General features: G+C 40.8%; 2 protein-coding genes across 2 annotated transcripts in view; one reads left to right on the forward strand and one right to left on the reverse strand.

The window, feature by feature from the left end:
* Window positions 1-14579, forward strand: part of Rad51b (RAD51 paralog B) — a 539444-nt gene that overhangs the window by 55365 nt on the left and 469500 nt on the right. The window lies entirely within an intron of this gene.
* Window positions 13388-14576, reverse strand: LOC131924635 (large ribosomal subunit protein eL42-like). The gene has a single exon (XM_059279926.1). It carries the CDS (start codon window positions 14386-14388, stop codon window positions 14068-14070), a length of 321 nt encoding a protein of 106 aa, XP_059135909.1. The 5' UTR covers window positions 14389-14576; the 3' UTR covers window positions 13388-14067.

Raw genomic sequence — 14579 nt, forward strand, 5'->3', positions numbered from 1 at the left:
TTCACATATGAGCATATGATCCAATTCTGGCGAGTGGGATGTCAGAAAATCTTTTAAAAAATATTTATTTATCTTATTTTTAAAAAGATTTTATTTATTTATTTATTTATTTATTTATTTATTTATTTATTTATTAATTAATTATGTGGACAGTGTTCTGCCTGCATGTATGCCTGTACACCAGAAGAGGGCACCAGATCTCATTATTGATGGTTATGAGCCACCCTGTGAATGCTGAGAATTGAACTCAGGACCTCTGAGAGAGCAGCCAGTGCTCTTAACCTCTGAGCCATGTCTCCAGCTCCATTAGAAAATCTTTTAAGCTTCTGGGAATATTCTTGTTGTTGAGTGAGATCTGTTGGATACTACTCTCTTTCTCAGGATATGTCCAAGGGTATATGACCACTAAGTCCATGATGACATTAGTGAAAGTCTTATTTTTGGTTAGCATTTATGTTTTTTAAAGGAAAATTTAAAAATTTTAATTTATAGTGTATGTATGTGTGTGTGCACACGTGTGTATGCAGGTGCCCACAGGGGCCTGAAGGGGACATTGGATCCTTTAGAGATGGAATTACAGGCATTTGGAGCTGCCTGTTGTAGGTGCTGGGATCTGAACTCTGGCCCTCTGATAGAGGTCAGTGCTCTTCACCACTGAGCCATCTCTCCAGCCCTGTATGTTTGTTAACCTGTGTATTTTCTTGTGGTCTAAGTTCTTGGGATTAAAATTACTGTCCATAGACTATCAGCAGCATCCTCTGAGGGCTTGGTAGAATTTCAGTCCCTCCCTTCGTCCTACTAAATCAGAGTCTCTGGCTGATTCTCTGTGCATAAAAGCATCAGAGGCGTTGTTTAAGCCCCCTCAGCTTGGGCTTTTATTTACTGGCAGCTTGGAAACATCCTGTTCTATTTTCATTTCTGTTGCTGTGATAAAATACTCTGACCAAAAGCAACACAAGGGAGTAGAGGGCTTACTTGGCTTATAGTCTAGGTTATAATCCATCATTGGAGGGAAACCAAGGCAAGGAACTCAAGCAGCTAGTCACATCACATCCACAGTCAAGAACAAAGAGAACAAACCTATCCTTGCTGCCTGCTGGCTTGCCTATGCTCAGCTAGCTCTCTTCACTCTTCTGCAGTTCAACATTCAGGCTGGGTCCTCTTACATCAATCAACAATCGAGACAATTCAACATAGACATGCCACGGGCCAACTCAACTTCGAATATTCTCCAGGTGAGGCTCTCAGATGATTTTAGGTTGTGGAAAGTCGACGGTTAAAAACTAGCTGGGCCCAGTGGCACTAGCCTTTAATTCTAGCATTTGGAGTCAGGCATTTGTGAGTTCAAGGCTTGCCTGCTCTACATAGCAAGTTCCAGGACAGCCAAGGCTACACAGAGAGACTCTACCTCAAAAAAGAAAAGAAAAAACCCTAGCTATCACACATCCTCTTATAATATTCTAGACTCTCTTCCTCTGAGGAGGCTCCATCTTTCCCATCATACCACATAGAAGCAGGGTAGGGCACTATTTCCTACTGTAATAGAAACATCAATTATTGGATCATTGTATAAACATACTTTCATCTTACTTTGAATGACATATAGCTTTAAAACTTTTTAATAGTTATTTTTGGTTGAAATATAAAACTGTAGTCCTTACAACTGTGGTCAAAAGGACTTTAATGTTGTTTTTGGCAAGTTAGGGGCTATGAGCTTAGCTTTGCTGGCTGCAAGTCAGCTTGGAGAATCACATTTTACCTCCCTAAGGATTCCTCCTTTCCACAGTCTCCCAGCTCTGTTCCTATTTCAGCTAGACAGGGTTCTGAACTGCATTTCTATTCTAGAATCATACATCTCCAGGGACCAACTCATGGAAACTGCTGACGTGTGCATTTCAGCTGCAGAGGTTCATTCCTGCTGTGACTGTGTCCGTTAAGACCAACAGCAGGGAGGAATGAAATCTACCTGCAATCTAGAAATTGTATTTAGTTTTTCTTTTGTTCTTTACATAGATGCCATATTTCAAAAAAGCAAAACGTCTTTACAGCTTTTCTTTCTTGTATATCTGTCTGGAGATCTTGAGAGTATTAGGTAGGATACGTGGAATTCTTCAGAGATTAGACTATTATTCTGTAATTAATAGATGGCAAACCGTCTGTGTTATGGTTTGCAGTGAGAATTCACTGAGGCTTCTCTGAAGGCAATACTTTTAAAGAATGTATGACTATGGTGATTGATTGTTATTCTTGTAATGTGCTAGTTTTCCTGTGTGTTGGGCTTTACACAGGCAGAGGTTGTGGAAATGAAGCTCTACATCCATCTTAGATGTGATCAAATGGAGGCCTGGGAGGTGAAGTAGCTCAGAAGAGCCTGTCAGGAACCTAGAACTACACTCCCCAGCTCATTGGCTCCTCAGGGCTGCAGGGCAGGTGGCCTTCTGAAGTCTGATTATCGTCAGGAACGCCTTTGCTGCTGTCTGGGTTGTGTATTAATGCTTATTTTCTTGAAATACTGCTTTTATTTGGAAAAAAAACCAATCTGGTTGATTATTTAGATTTTGATGTCTGGAGATATTAAAAAAAAAGAACCTAAATGAAGTTTTCATTGCTAATAATAAAATTTAAATTTTGAAACAAAAGTGATAATTTGTAAAACTCACACTGAAAAACATTTCTGATGAGACTGATAATGGTTGACACATGTGAACATTAGGAAGATCTTCATAACATCTTTCACATGATTGGTGTGTGGATTATAAAACATTGGTTAAAGATCTCTTTGGAGTACAAGGTGTAGAACAATAGATTTTAAAATAAGTTCATTTCTCTGCAGAGTTGGTAGGGCAACTACTTTTTAAAAATTGGCACTTGTTGAGGGTTGCTATGTTTTCAAGTAAACATTTCTGTAGTCATATGAAAAAGCCATTAAAACACTTCATTTTTCCAACTATGTAGGTAAAGCCAGATTATCTTCCAAGACAACAGCCAAAGCAAGGTAGTGCAACAGATTGCAGATGTAAACATGAGAGCATAGTTGTTTTCTATTGTGATTTGCAGACATTTCTTTTAAAAATGTATTTTAGGGCCTGAAGAAATGGCTCAGTGGTGAAGAGTGTTGACTGTTCTTCCAGAGGAAGTTCCCAACCTACATCATAGGTTATAATGCCAGTTCCAGGGATCTGATACTTTCTGGTCTCCAAGGCACCTGCATCCACATGTTCATACACAGACACAGATAAACATACATATTAATAAAGGTAAAAAAATTGTATTAGATGTATTAATTAAATTAACGTGCAGTGAGGCTTTAATTAGAATAATTAAACAATGAATTGTCATATAAATAATAAAGATTTCAGGTGGGCATAGTTCACACGCTTATGATTCTAGCACTTGGGAGGTGGAGATAAGAAGATCTGAAAGTCAAGGACATTTGAAGCTGTACAGGAAGTCTGAGACCAGGCTGGAATATATAGGGCTCTCTGTCTTTAAAAAAGTACATAGGCACTTAATTGGAATTTGCTTTATTTCAAATATGGTAAATATCAATGTGTAGCCTAGATGTCTGAAAGTTCTTTGGGAACCTTAGTAATTTTTACAAGTATAAAGCAGTCTTGGTGGATGAAGACAATTTTTAGTGTTTATCAGATAAAAAAGGTCCAACTTTTAAGTTGCTTTTAAGGCCTTCTGTAATGTGATCCTAACATACTTTCTCCAATTTTTTTTAAACTATTTCATTAATTTTTATTATGTACATGAGTATTTTGTCTGCATGTATGTATATCTGTGCACCATGAGCGTACCTGGTACCTGAGGAGGGAGTCAGATCCCCTGGAACTGGACAGTTGTGAGCCACCATGTAGATTCTAGGAATCGAACCTGGGTCCCCTGGAATAACTGCTGAGCCATCTTTCTAGTCAGCAAATTGTGTCTTATATTGGCCTAAGTACACCCTTTATAATATTCATTTGAGCGCTCATTCCGTAACACATTTGTTCATTCATGTTTTCATTCGGCAGACACAAATCCTTATCCTCCCTGTATTTGTATTCGAATGCTACAGTGTCTAAAATAGTCCTTAGCCACAGGTAGCTCATCACCTAAAATTAAATACATTAAACAAAACTGACAGTTCTGTTCTCAGTGGCTACATTTCAGGGGTTCATCACATGTGGGTAATGTTGGATGGCATAGAAAGCATACCCTCATTATAGAAAAGTACTCTTTTATAGTGATCCTCTGTTACTCGTTTGTATATCTGTGTGCGCACATGGAAGAGGTTAACTTTAGGTGCTGTTCCTTAGGAAGCATTCACCTTGTTTTTCTCTTTTAAAAGGTTTATTTATTTATTTATTTATTTATTTATTTATTTTCTTTTCTTTTTTTTTTTTTTGGTTTTTTGAGACAGGGTTTCTCTGTGTAGCTTTGCGCCTTTCCTGGGACTCACTTGGTAGCCCAGGCTGGCCTCGAACTCACAGAGATCCGCCTGGCTCTGCCTCCCGAGTGCTGGGATTAAAGGCGTGCGCCACCACCGCCCGGCTTATTTATTTATTTTCAAGACAGGGTTTCTCTGTGTAGCTTTGCTCCTTTCCAGGAACTCACACTGTAGACCAGGCTGGCCTCAAACTCACCAAGATCCGCCTGCTCTGCCTCCCAAGTGCTGGGATTAAAGGCGTGTGCCACCACCGGGTTTATTTATTTATTTTTATTATACATGTTTGAGTGTTTTTTTTCTACATGCATGTCTTTGTCCCACATGCATGGCCCCCAGGGGCCATAAAAAGAGGCATCAGATCCCTTGGAACTGGAGTTACAGATGGTTGTGAGCTACCCTGCAGGTGCTAGAAATTGAACTCAGGTCTTCTGGAAGAGAGGTCAGTGTTCTTAACAGCTGAATCATTTCTCTATTACTTTCCCTTGTTCTTGAGACAGTGTTTTCTTGGGAGCTTGCTGAGTATTTTGGGCTGGCTGGCCAGGACGCTCTAAAATCTTGCCTCCCCTCCATAGCCTCTTCTGTACAGAAGTGAACTAGTTCTCTAGCCTTTTTTTAAAATAAATATGTTTGTGTGTGTGTGTACATGTACACATGAGTACAGGTGCCCACGGAGGCCAGAAAAAGACTTCGGATGCCTTGGAGCTGGAGTTTCAGGTGGTTTTGATCTGCTGACATGGGTACTGAGAACTCAGAATGTCTGTCAGAACAGTAAGTGCTCTTTGTCTGATGAGCCACCTCTCCAGCCCCTTGTATTTTTTTTTAAATTGGAAATAGATTCTTTTCATATAATATATTCTGATTACAGCTGCTTCCCCTCCCCCAACTCATCCCCAACTCCCTACGTACCCAAATCCACACCCTTTTTTCCTTTCTCATTAGAATACAAACAGGCATCTAAAAATAATGATAAAATAAGATAAAATTGAAAAAAGATGAAATAAAAGTAAACAAACCTAAATGAAGCAAACGAACTAACAGACAAAAAAACCAAAGGAAAAGCACAAGAAACACATACTGATGCAGAGGCACATTCATACACACAGAAATCCCATTAAAAACCAACCCAAGAAACTATAATATACTTACAAAAAACCTGTAAGGAAAAAAAAATGATGAGTAGACAAAGCATTATGATACAAGGAATCTCTAAAATGCCATTGAGTTTATTTTGTGTTGGCCATCTACTTCTGGGCATGGGTGTAATTGGTTTTTTTTTTTTTTTTTTACTCTTTTGGGGTCCACCACCCAGCTCCCAAATAATCACACATGGAGACTTATTCTTACTTATGAATGCCTGACCTTAGCTTGGCTTATTTCTAGCCAGCTTTACTTGATTATTATTTCCTCTACCTTTTGCCTCTGGGCTTTTACCTATTTCTATTTCTATATGTCTTTTCTTTCCTTCTTAGACCGTGTCTGGCTGTGTGGCTGGGTGGCTGGCCCCTGGCATCCTCTTTTCTCTTGCTCTTCCCCCTTCTTGTTCTTTCCTTCTATTTATCCTCTCTGCCTGCCAGCCCTGCCTATCCTTTCTCCTGCCTTTCTATTGGCTGTTCAGCTCTTTATTAGACCAATCAGGTGTTTTAGACAGGCAGAGTAACACAGCTTCACAGAGTTAAACAAATGCAACATAGAAAAATGCAACACATCGTTGCATTATTAAACAAATATTCCACAGCATAAAAGAACGTAACACATCTTTAACTAGTATTCCACAACACATGGGATCTGTCCTTAAGAGTAGTTTGTATACCCAGTGAGACACTGTTGAAGAAAACTAACTTTTCCTTTGTGAATGGTTATTAGTTGGAGATAGCTTCTGAATTGGTGATGGGGGCTTTTGATTGGGGAAACCCTGTCAGCGCTGGGACCCCATCTGGCTTAGACCCATGCAGGCCTTTGCATGCTGCCACAGTTCATATGTGCATTGGTCCTGCTGTGTTTAGAAGATCTTGTTTTCTTGGTGTCTTCCATCCCCTCTGGCTCTTACACACTTTTCTGCCTCCTCTTCTATAGGGTCCCCTGAGCCCTGAGAGGAGGGATTTGATGGAGACATCCCATTTTGGACTAAGTGTTCCAAGGTTCTCTGCTGTGGGATATTCTGTATGCTGTGAATGTGTTGTTCTGATTGGTTGATAAATAAAAAGCTGATTGGCCAGTATCCAGGCAGGAAGTATAGGCGAGATAAACGGACAAGGAGAATTCTGGGAAGAGGAAGGCAGAGTCAAGGAGACAGCCCGATGTCCAGGGAGCATCATGTAATGGCACACAGGTAAAGCCACAGAAAACATGAAAATTAACAAAATTGGGCTGAGTTTAAGTGTAAGAGCTAGTCAGTAGGACAACTGAGCTAATGGCTGAGCAGTTTTAATTAATATAAGCCTCTGTGTGTTTACTTGGGTCTGAGCAGCTGCAGGACCAGGCAGGATACAGGAAAAAAATCAGCTACAGTTCTCACTCTTTATACATTGTTCCGTGTAGGTCTCTGTTTTTCTTCCCATCTGCTGCAGGAGGAAATTTCCTGATGTTGCCAAGCAAGACACTGATCTATGAGGATAGCAGAAAGTCATTAGAAGTCATTTTATTTTATTTATTTTATTTTATTCTTTTGGTTTTTTTGAGACAGGGTTTCTCTGTGTAGCTTTGCACCTTTCCTAGAACTCACTCTGTAGCACAAGCTGGCCTTGAACTCACAGAGATCCACCTGTCTCTGCCTCCCGAGTGCTGAGATTAAAGGTGTGTGCCACCACTGCCTGGCTTACTTATTTTATATACATACATATATATATAGTAGATATGTCCCTGACCTATCTGGTCTCAGGTTCTTGGCCACCTAAGCAGTGTAGGGTATGGGTTCCATCTCATGGAGTGGGCTTTAAATCCTATCAGATGGTTGGTTACCCCCACAAGCTTTTTGCCAACATTGCACCAGCATATCTTACTGGCAAGTCACCATTGTCAATAAACGGGTTTGTATCTGGGTTAGTGCTTACCCTTCTCCTCTGGTCGTTTGCAGAGTACTTTGTTTTGGTTTTTTTGAGTTGGTCTCAAACTTGTGATTCTCTTGTCTCAGGCTCCTGAGTGCTAGGACCACAGGCATTTACCACAATGCCTGACTGATAGTGCTTGTCTTACAGATAGTCTAACTTTTTCATTCCCACCCAGATCACTTTGCATTCTCCCTTTCTTCAGCTCTTCTTAGCCCCCCCACTCCATTTTGATTCTCTATCATATACCATTTCTGTCCTCTAATTTTATGGCATTTTTCTTATCTTATTTTTATTAAATACCAAATCTTGACACAAGGCTAATTGCTCTAGCTGGATATAATTTTTATTTCTAGTTTATAATATTAATTTCATTCTGTGATACTTTTATCCTGGAGGAGGGAAGTTAGGATGCTGCTTACCAAGTTCACTGAGGGTAGGAATTTTGTGCAGTAGCCGTCTGCTGTATCCTAGCTGGCAACTGTAAACAGAAGGATGGAAAAAACAAAACGAGGCACAGGTGGACCAGATGAATTTGATGATTTCACAATTTTATTTATACCGAAAAGCTCTCCTAGGCACATCTATCTATAAGATGGTTAGGATTTCCTAGGAATAAGAATTTTATTTCTATTGGTTTTCTTCTTTTGGGTCTCTTTGTAGTTTCTGACTGTACCTGAGGTATGTCTTCTCGGATCTCTCATAGACACTTCAGATTCATTATGACTAAAACTGAACTTCAAAGTCATTGATTGACTCTTTTCTGCCAAGATCAGTAAGTTTGAGTCTCAAACCAAGAGACAACTGCAAAATGGACAGAACTAGTTGAAACATTTAACTTGTTTGAAGCCACCAAAAACAAACAAACAAACAAACAAACAAAAACAAAAAAACACAACCTGTCATTAGTTACTGAAAGAATGGCAAATTCAAGTAACAAATTAAGCATCTACTCAGGTTATAATATTAACTGGGAAGCTTATATTATTTCAGGGAAATCAAGTAGTAAGGAATTTACAGAAAATTCCAGCTGATAAATTTAGAAGACCTATAGAAGGTTTTCAGACCATCAGTTTTCAAATGCTAAAAAAGTAGTGATTTAGGGAAAAAACCATCAATGGATGAGTATTGAAGGCAAGGTTCGTTATGATACACATCCTAGTCCTGGCCTAATATGCATAAGGCCTCTTTACCTAAACAGGCATCTAAAATAGTACAATGTACCTGAACTTGAGTTTGCTCATAAGATGCAAGTCACCCTCTATTTGGCAGGTATCCTATTGATGTGTGTTCCTTTTAGTGTGTAGCAAAAGACACACAGTCGAAATCTGTCCTGCCTGTGCAATTAACCTGGATGGCTTTGTTTAGGATGTGCCTGTCCAGTTTCTATACTACAAAGTGACTGCCTTCCCCTTTGTTAGGAGACACTCTAAGGCTGTGTGTTTATAACTCCTCAAATTTTGAATATGTTTTAGCATTCACTGATACTCCTCATCCAAATCACAGGTTGAGAGTTCCTAATATCACAGTTCAAAATGTCCTAAAATTCCGAACATTTTGGACATAGTGTAAATTAGCTTTTTCATCACCGTGACAAACTCTTGAGAAAATCTAAAGCGAGGATTGGTGTCTTAGGGTTTCTATGGCTGTGAAGAGATACTGTGACCATGGCAACTCTTTAATTGTGGTGGCTTGCTCACAGTTTCAGAGGTTTCGTCCACTATTGTCATAGTGCAGAGCATGGTGTCATGCCTGCAGACATGGTGCTGGAGAAGGAGCTAAGAGTCTTCCATCTTGTAGGCAACAGGAAGTAGTCTGAGTGTCATACTGAGGGCAGCTTGAGCAAAAGAGACCTCAAAGCCCACCCCCACAGTGACACACTTCCTCCAACAAGGCCACACCTACTTTAATAAGACCATACCTCCCAGTAGTGCCACTCCCTATGAGATTATGGGGGCCAATTACATTTAAACTACCATAACTGGTGTATTCTGGCTCGTAGTTCAGGAGTTTCAGTTTAGGTCAGCTCACTGTTTCTGGGCCTGTTTTCATGTAGAGAATGATGGTGGGTGGGTTGGTAGGGGCAGAGCTGTCCACTTGTGGCCACCACAGAGCAGTGTAGAGAGGAACAGGACAAGACATGGATCCTCAAACCCGCTCCCAGTGACCTACCTCTTCCACGTTGGCCCTGCCAACTCCCAGATATGAATCCTATACCTTAGAGTCATATTGTTTCTCTTGTGCTTTAAAAATTTTCTGACAGAAGAGAGTGTTTTGTGCTCATCTTGTAGTTTTCCAGTTCTAGCCCTAGAACCAGTCCTTGGTCCTTAAATTGACTAACTGGGCTAGAGGTCTCATGGTGCAGTCACTTCTCAGTGATTGAGTCTACAAACTGTGACCAAGCCTTCAACACATGAGTCTTTGTTAGGGAATGTCACTTCATATCTGAGCTATGTCAAGCACCCATCACACCTCATGTCACGAGGGGTGACATTAGAAACGGCCACACTGGGAATATTTTATAAAATTATCCTCCAGCTATAAGTTGTAAATGAAACAAGTGAATTTCATATTAGAATTGGGTTTCATTCCCAAGACATCTCATTATAAATCTGTAGAGATCCCCAAATTTAAAAAAATGCTGAAATCTAAAAGCAATTTGGTTTCAAATAAATGCAATATATAAATTCTTAGAGCCTCCTTGTTCCATTTAGGAGACAGTAATGTTCAGGAACCCAAAGCTGTACTTGTGCTCACTGATTCTAGGTTGTCTATGGAGATGGGACAGGGACAGTGTTGTGTGTGTACATGTATTCCGTTGCACCTGTATGTCTGTATCTTTACACATTTCCACGTCTCCCTATGTAGTCCTGACCTCGTGCTGATACGTCCAGTTCTGATCTAGTACCGCGGCCCGTGTAGTCCTCTCCGCCCCCATGTCTGTAACTCCCTTCCCTGGGACCAAGAGACACACTCGCACTGCTCAAAGTGTCTTTACTTATTTTTTCAATTTTAGACTGTACAGAAAATAGTTTCAGAATTGCTAATTTATTCCTCTGGGGGAAGAATCCACTGTTTAGATTTTGCAATTTATTTGGAGTTAAAAAACAAACAACTTTGACCCCAGGGATGTATTTCAAAGACTATGGTTAAAAGTTGCTTGGGTTGCCTCTCCCCAGAGCAACTGTCATACATTGGAAATGTAGTGCTATTAGCATCTCATGTTAGGATTGGCCTCCCACTTTATGTGTTTATGCTAATGTAATCTAAAAGTCAGAATTGTGCAACAGGGTGCATTCGGGCACCATGTACCCTCCTTCTTTTAGTTCCATCTGTTCCATTCACCTGCATATCATTTCCTGCCTGTTTATCATATCTGCCTGTCCACCCCCCTTACATAAGTTTCTGGGTCATCTTTTCTATATTCTTGCTCTTATTTCTTATAAAGTCAGCATACTGAGGATGCTTTTTTAAAAATTGTGTTGAGCTATATAGTTCATAGACTGTAGCATTCACCTTTGTGCAAACACTACCACCGTTTCATTCTAGAATGCTGCCCCCACTCTGAACAGGACTCCTCCTGGTACCCCTTGGTAGTTATTCTCCACCCCCAGCTCCACCAGTCAGTCTCTGTAGGTTTGTCTTTTACGAATATTTCCTATAAGAGGAATCCTACAGTATGTAGCTATTCTGTACTTTGATTTATTGGCTTAACTGCAAATAACTTCCCCAGCTCATAGATGTCTCCCCCACTAAATCTACTCTCTCATAATCAATTAAATGAGCCAGTTTGAATTCTGTTTATCATATATAGGAATTTCCTGTCCTCAATTTTTAATGTATATGCTAAATAGTTCATATTTAAAAGCATTTTAAAATTACCTTATGGAATCTGATAAAATCTTACTAAAACATATAAGTGCTCAATGGAAAGCATATCACTGAAAGAATAATAACACTCAATAGATAACTGAGGGGCCAGCTAAGTATTTTCTAGTAAATATGCACAACATGGGCTTGCGAGATGGCTCAGCTTGTAAAGGCACTTGCCTCCAAACTGGGCAGCCTGGATTTGATCCCTGGAACCCACACAGCGGGAGGAGAGAACTAGCATCTGAAATTTGTCCTGTGACCCACACGTGTGTGCTGTGGAGCACATGCCTGTATATACACACACATACATACACACACACGAATAAACACAAGAACATAAGTAAACCGTAATTTTCTTAGTACCACCTTTTCTTTTTTCTTCTTTGTGGTTGTGTGCCTGTGTGGTGTGTGTGGTATGTGTATGTGGTCTGTGGTATTTGAGGAGTATGTGGTGCATTGTGTAGTGTGTGCTATGGTGTGTGGTGAATGTGTGTGTGTGGTGTGTGGTATATGTGTGTAGTGTGTGTGCTGTGGTGTATGTAGTTTGCATATTGTTTGGGGAATATAAGGTATATGTGTGTAGTGTGTGGTGTATGTGGTGTGTGGTGTGATGTGTTGTGCATGTGTGTAGTGTGTGTGCTGTGGTATGTGGTGTGTGTGGTGTAGTGTGTGGTGTATGAGGTATGGATTTAAACTCAGGTCCTCAGGTAGGTAAGCACTTTTGTCCACCAAGCCATGGCCACAGCCCCATCCCCCCTTTAGGCCCAAATTCTTTCATTAGGTCTCCCTTTCCCCTTTTCTTTTCCTTTTATTTATTTATTTATTTATTTATTTATTTATTTATTTATTTATTTATGAGACAGGGTCTCTTGGATCCCAAGATGGCCCCCACACTTGGCTTGTATTCAAGTCTGGCCTTTGAACTCCTATTCCCCTGCCTCTGTCTCCTGAGTTTTACTCTTTTCTATCATTCCGATGTAAACATTATAGCTTCATAGCACACACTGCAATGGTAACGTTTAAGAGCATAAGCACACACATTTGAAGACTACTCAGTTTTCTTGAGTCTCAGCAAATAAAAAAAACATTTCACTTAGATCTTTGAGAGGAAAAATAGTGTGCTTTGTTTAAATAAGAATTCCTGTAGTAATATTAGATTTCCCAAGTTTTTACAGAATAGATTTTCTTTCTCTCATTAAGATGCTTCTAATGTTGGGATGATTCATACACATACCCCTGCTCCTGCAAGATAGCCCTGACCTTGACCAATCTGCTTCCCTCTCTGCCCTGAGTCCCCTGGAAGCCCTGACCTTGACCAATCTGCTTCCCTCTCTGCCCTGAGCCCCCTGGAGGTAGCTGCGACTGTTGGAATTCTCCAGATGTCGCTGGCATTTCTCTGCTGTTCTCCCATATCTACTGTCAGAACCTTCTCTCCACCCATGCAGGGGTCAGTTGGGTACTTGCACTCTGCGCTCGCCCATACTTCCCTTACAAAGACCGTTCTGTGCTTTTTGTGTAAACTACTAACATTTTCCAACGGATTTTAAATTTTCTTTCCTCTAATTTTTGCTTGTGGTGTACCTTTGGAAAGACTTATTTTCAGTTTTACGTACCTGTGTGGATATGTACATGGGAGTGCAGGTGCCCCTGGAGGCCAGAGGCATTGGTTCCTGTGGAGCTGGAGTTCCAGGCAGTTGTGAATTGCCAGATGTGGGTTCTAGGCAGCAAGTTCAGGCCCTGCCCTGGAGCAATATATACTCCTAACCCCTGAGCCATCTCTCCAGCCCTAGTGGTTTTTTTTTTTTAACCTATGATGTTTTGCAAACAGTTTCCCTGTTCTTTGACTGCCAGTTTTCCCCTATGCATAAGGTTTTTTTAAAAATTTTTTCTTTAAAAAATGATTTATTACTTTGTGTGTGATAATGCAGGGATAGGGGAGGAGGCATGCCATGGCACACATGTGGAGGTCAGAGGACAACTTATTGAGTCAACTTTTGCCTTCCACCTTTGTCTGGGTCCTGGGGATTGAACTTGTTGGTTAGGCTTTACATCATTGGGTGGCAGAGGCCTTACCCACAGAAACATCTCACTGGCTCCAGGTTTCTTATTTATATGTAATCAAATGCATCTGTATTTTATTGTGCTGGGTTTGAGTCAACATACTCATGTTTCCTGCAAGTGTGCATATATAGTTGATCCTCATTGTTTACAGATTCAGTGTTGTGAATTTGCCTCCTCATAATCACCAAATTAACATTCTTGGAACTTTCTGGTCATTTTCAGACATGTACTCTGCCCTCCAAGTGCCTCCAGTGTTGAGCTGGCCAGAGGCTCCCAGCACCGGTCTCCTCAGATGAAGACTTCATTATGTAGGCAGATTGATTGTGTCACTGGCCACAGGGAGTCACTAACTTTCAGGCCCTTTCTCCTCTCCGGAGGTAGAGGCGTGAGTCCCAGTCCTGTTAGTTAGCATACCTTAGTCCCCATCTTGAAGCTATCTGGGGCTCCCAGCCATTAGTCCTCTTATCAAACTAAGGATTCTTTCATCACTGTGAAGAGTCCAAGGGCTTCTGGAGCTTTATCTTAGAAAAAAAGGGGCAAACCCCAAATCTGTGTTTTGTTTTGTTTTGTTTTGTTTTTCAGTAACAATAACTTTATTTTCTAACAGGGAATTTTCCCACTGCTTCAGTATTTTCCTCTCAGAAAACACAAGTTTTAGAACTGGATCACCTGGCCCTTTCTCTTCTTGTCTCCTCCCAGTTCAAAATGCTTGCACCTCTTAATGGCCAGCATCCTCTTGGATCTGCAGTTGGGCTCGACACACTCAAGCCTGAGCACAATCTTCTTTGTGGTTTTGGCCTTCTTTCGGAAAATTGGCTTTGTCTGCCCACCGTAACCACTCTGCTTCCGATCGTAGTGCCGCTTTCCTTGGGCGTACAGGGAATCCTTGCCCTTCTTATACTGGGTCACTTTGTGAGGCTGATGCTTGCCACATTTCTTACAGAAAGTCCTCCAGGTTTTAGGTACGTTGACCATCTTTGCAGTAGAGGTGTCTATGCGATGAAAACGAGAGACCCGGCGTCCGAGATCGCCGCTTCAACCACACGAGCCGAACAGGAAAGGGCCGAGCTGAGCGGAAGTCCCAAATCTCTGTTTTATCCTCTCCCGCTTTTGTAATTTCTGTATGATTGTTGGAGACTAGTCTGTGTCATGTGTCTACTATGTCA

This window comes from Peromyscus eremicus, chromosome 14 (assembly GCF_949786415.1).
Source record: "Peromyscus eremicus chromosome 14, PerEre_H2_v1, whole genome shotgun sequence".
Classification (NCBI taxonomy): domain Eukaryota; kingdom Metazoa; phylum Chordata; class Mammalia; order Rodentia; family Cricetidae; genus Peromyscus; species Peromyscus eremicus.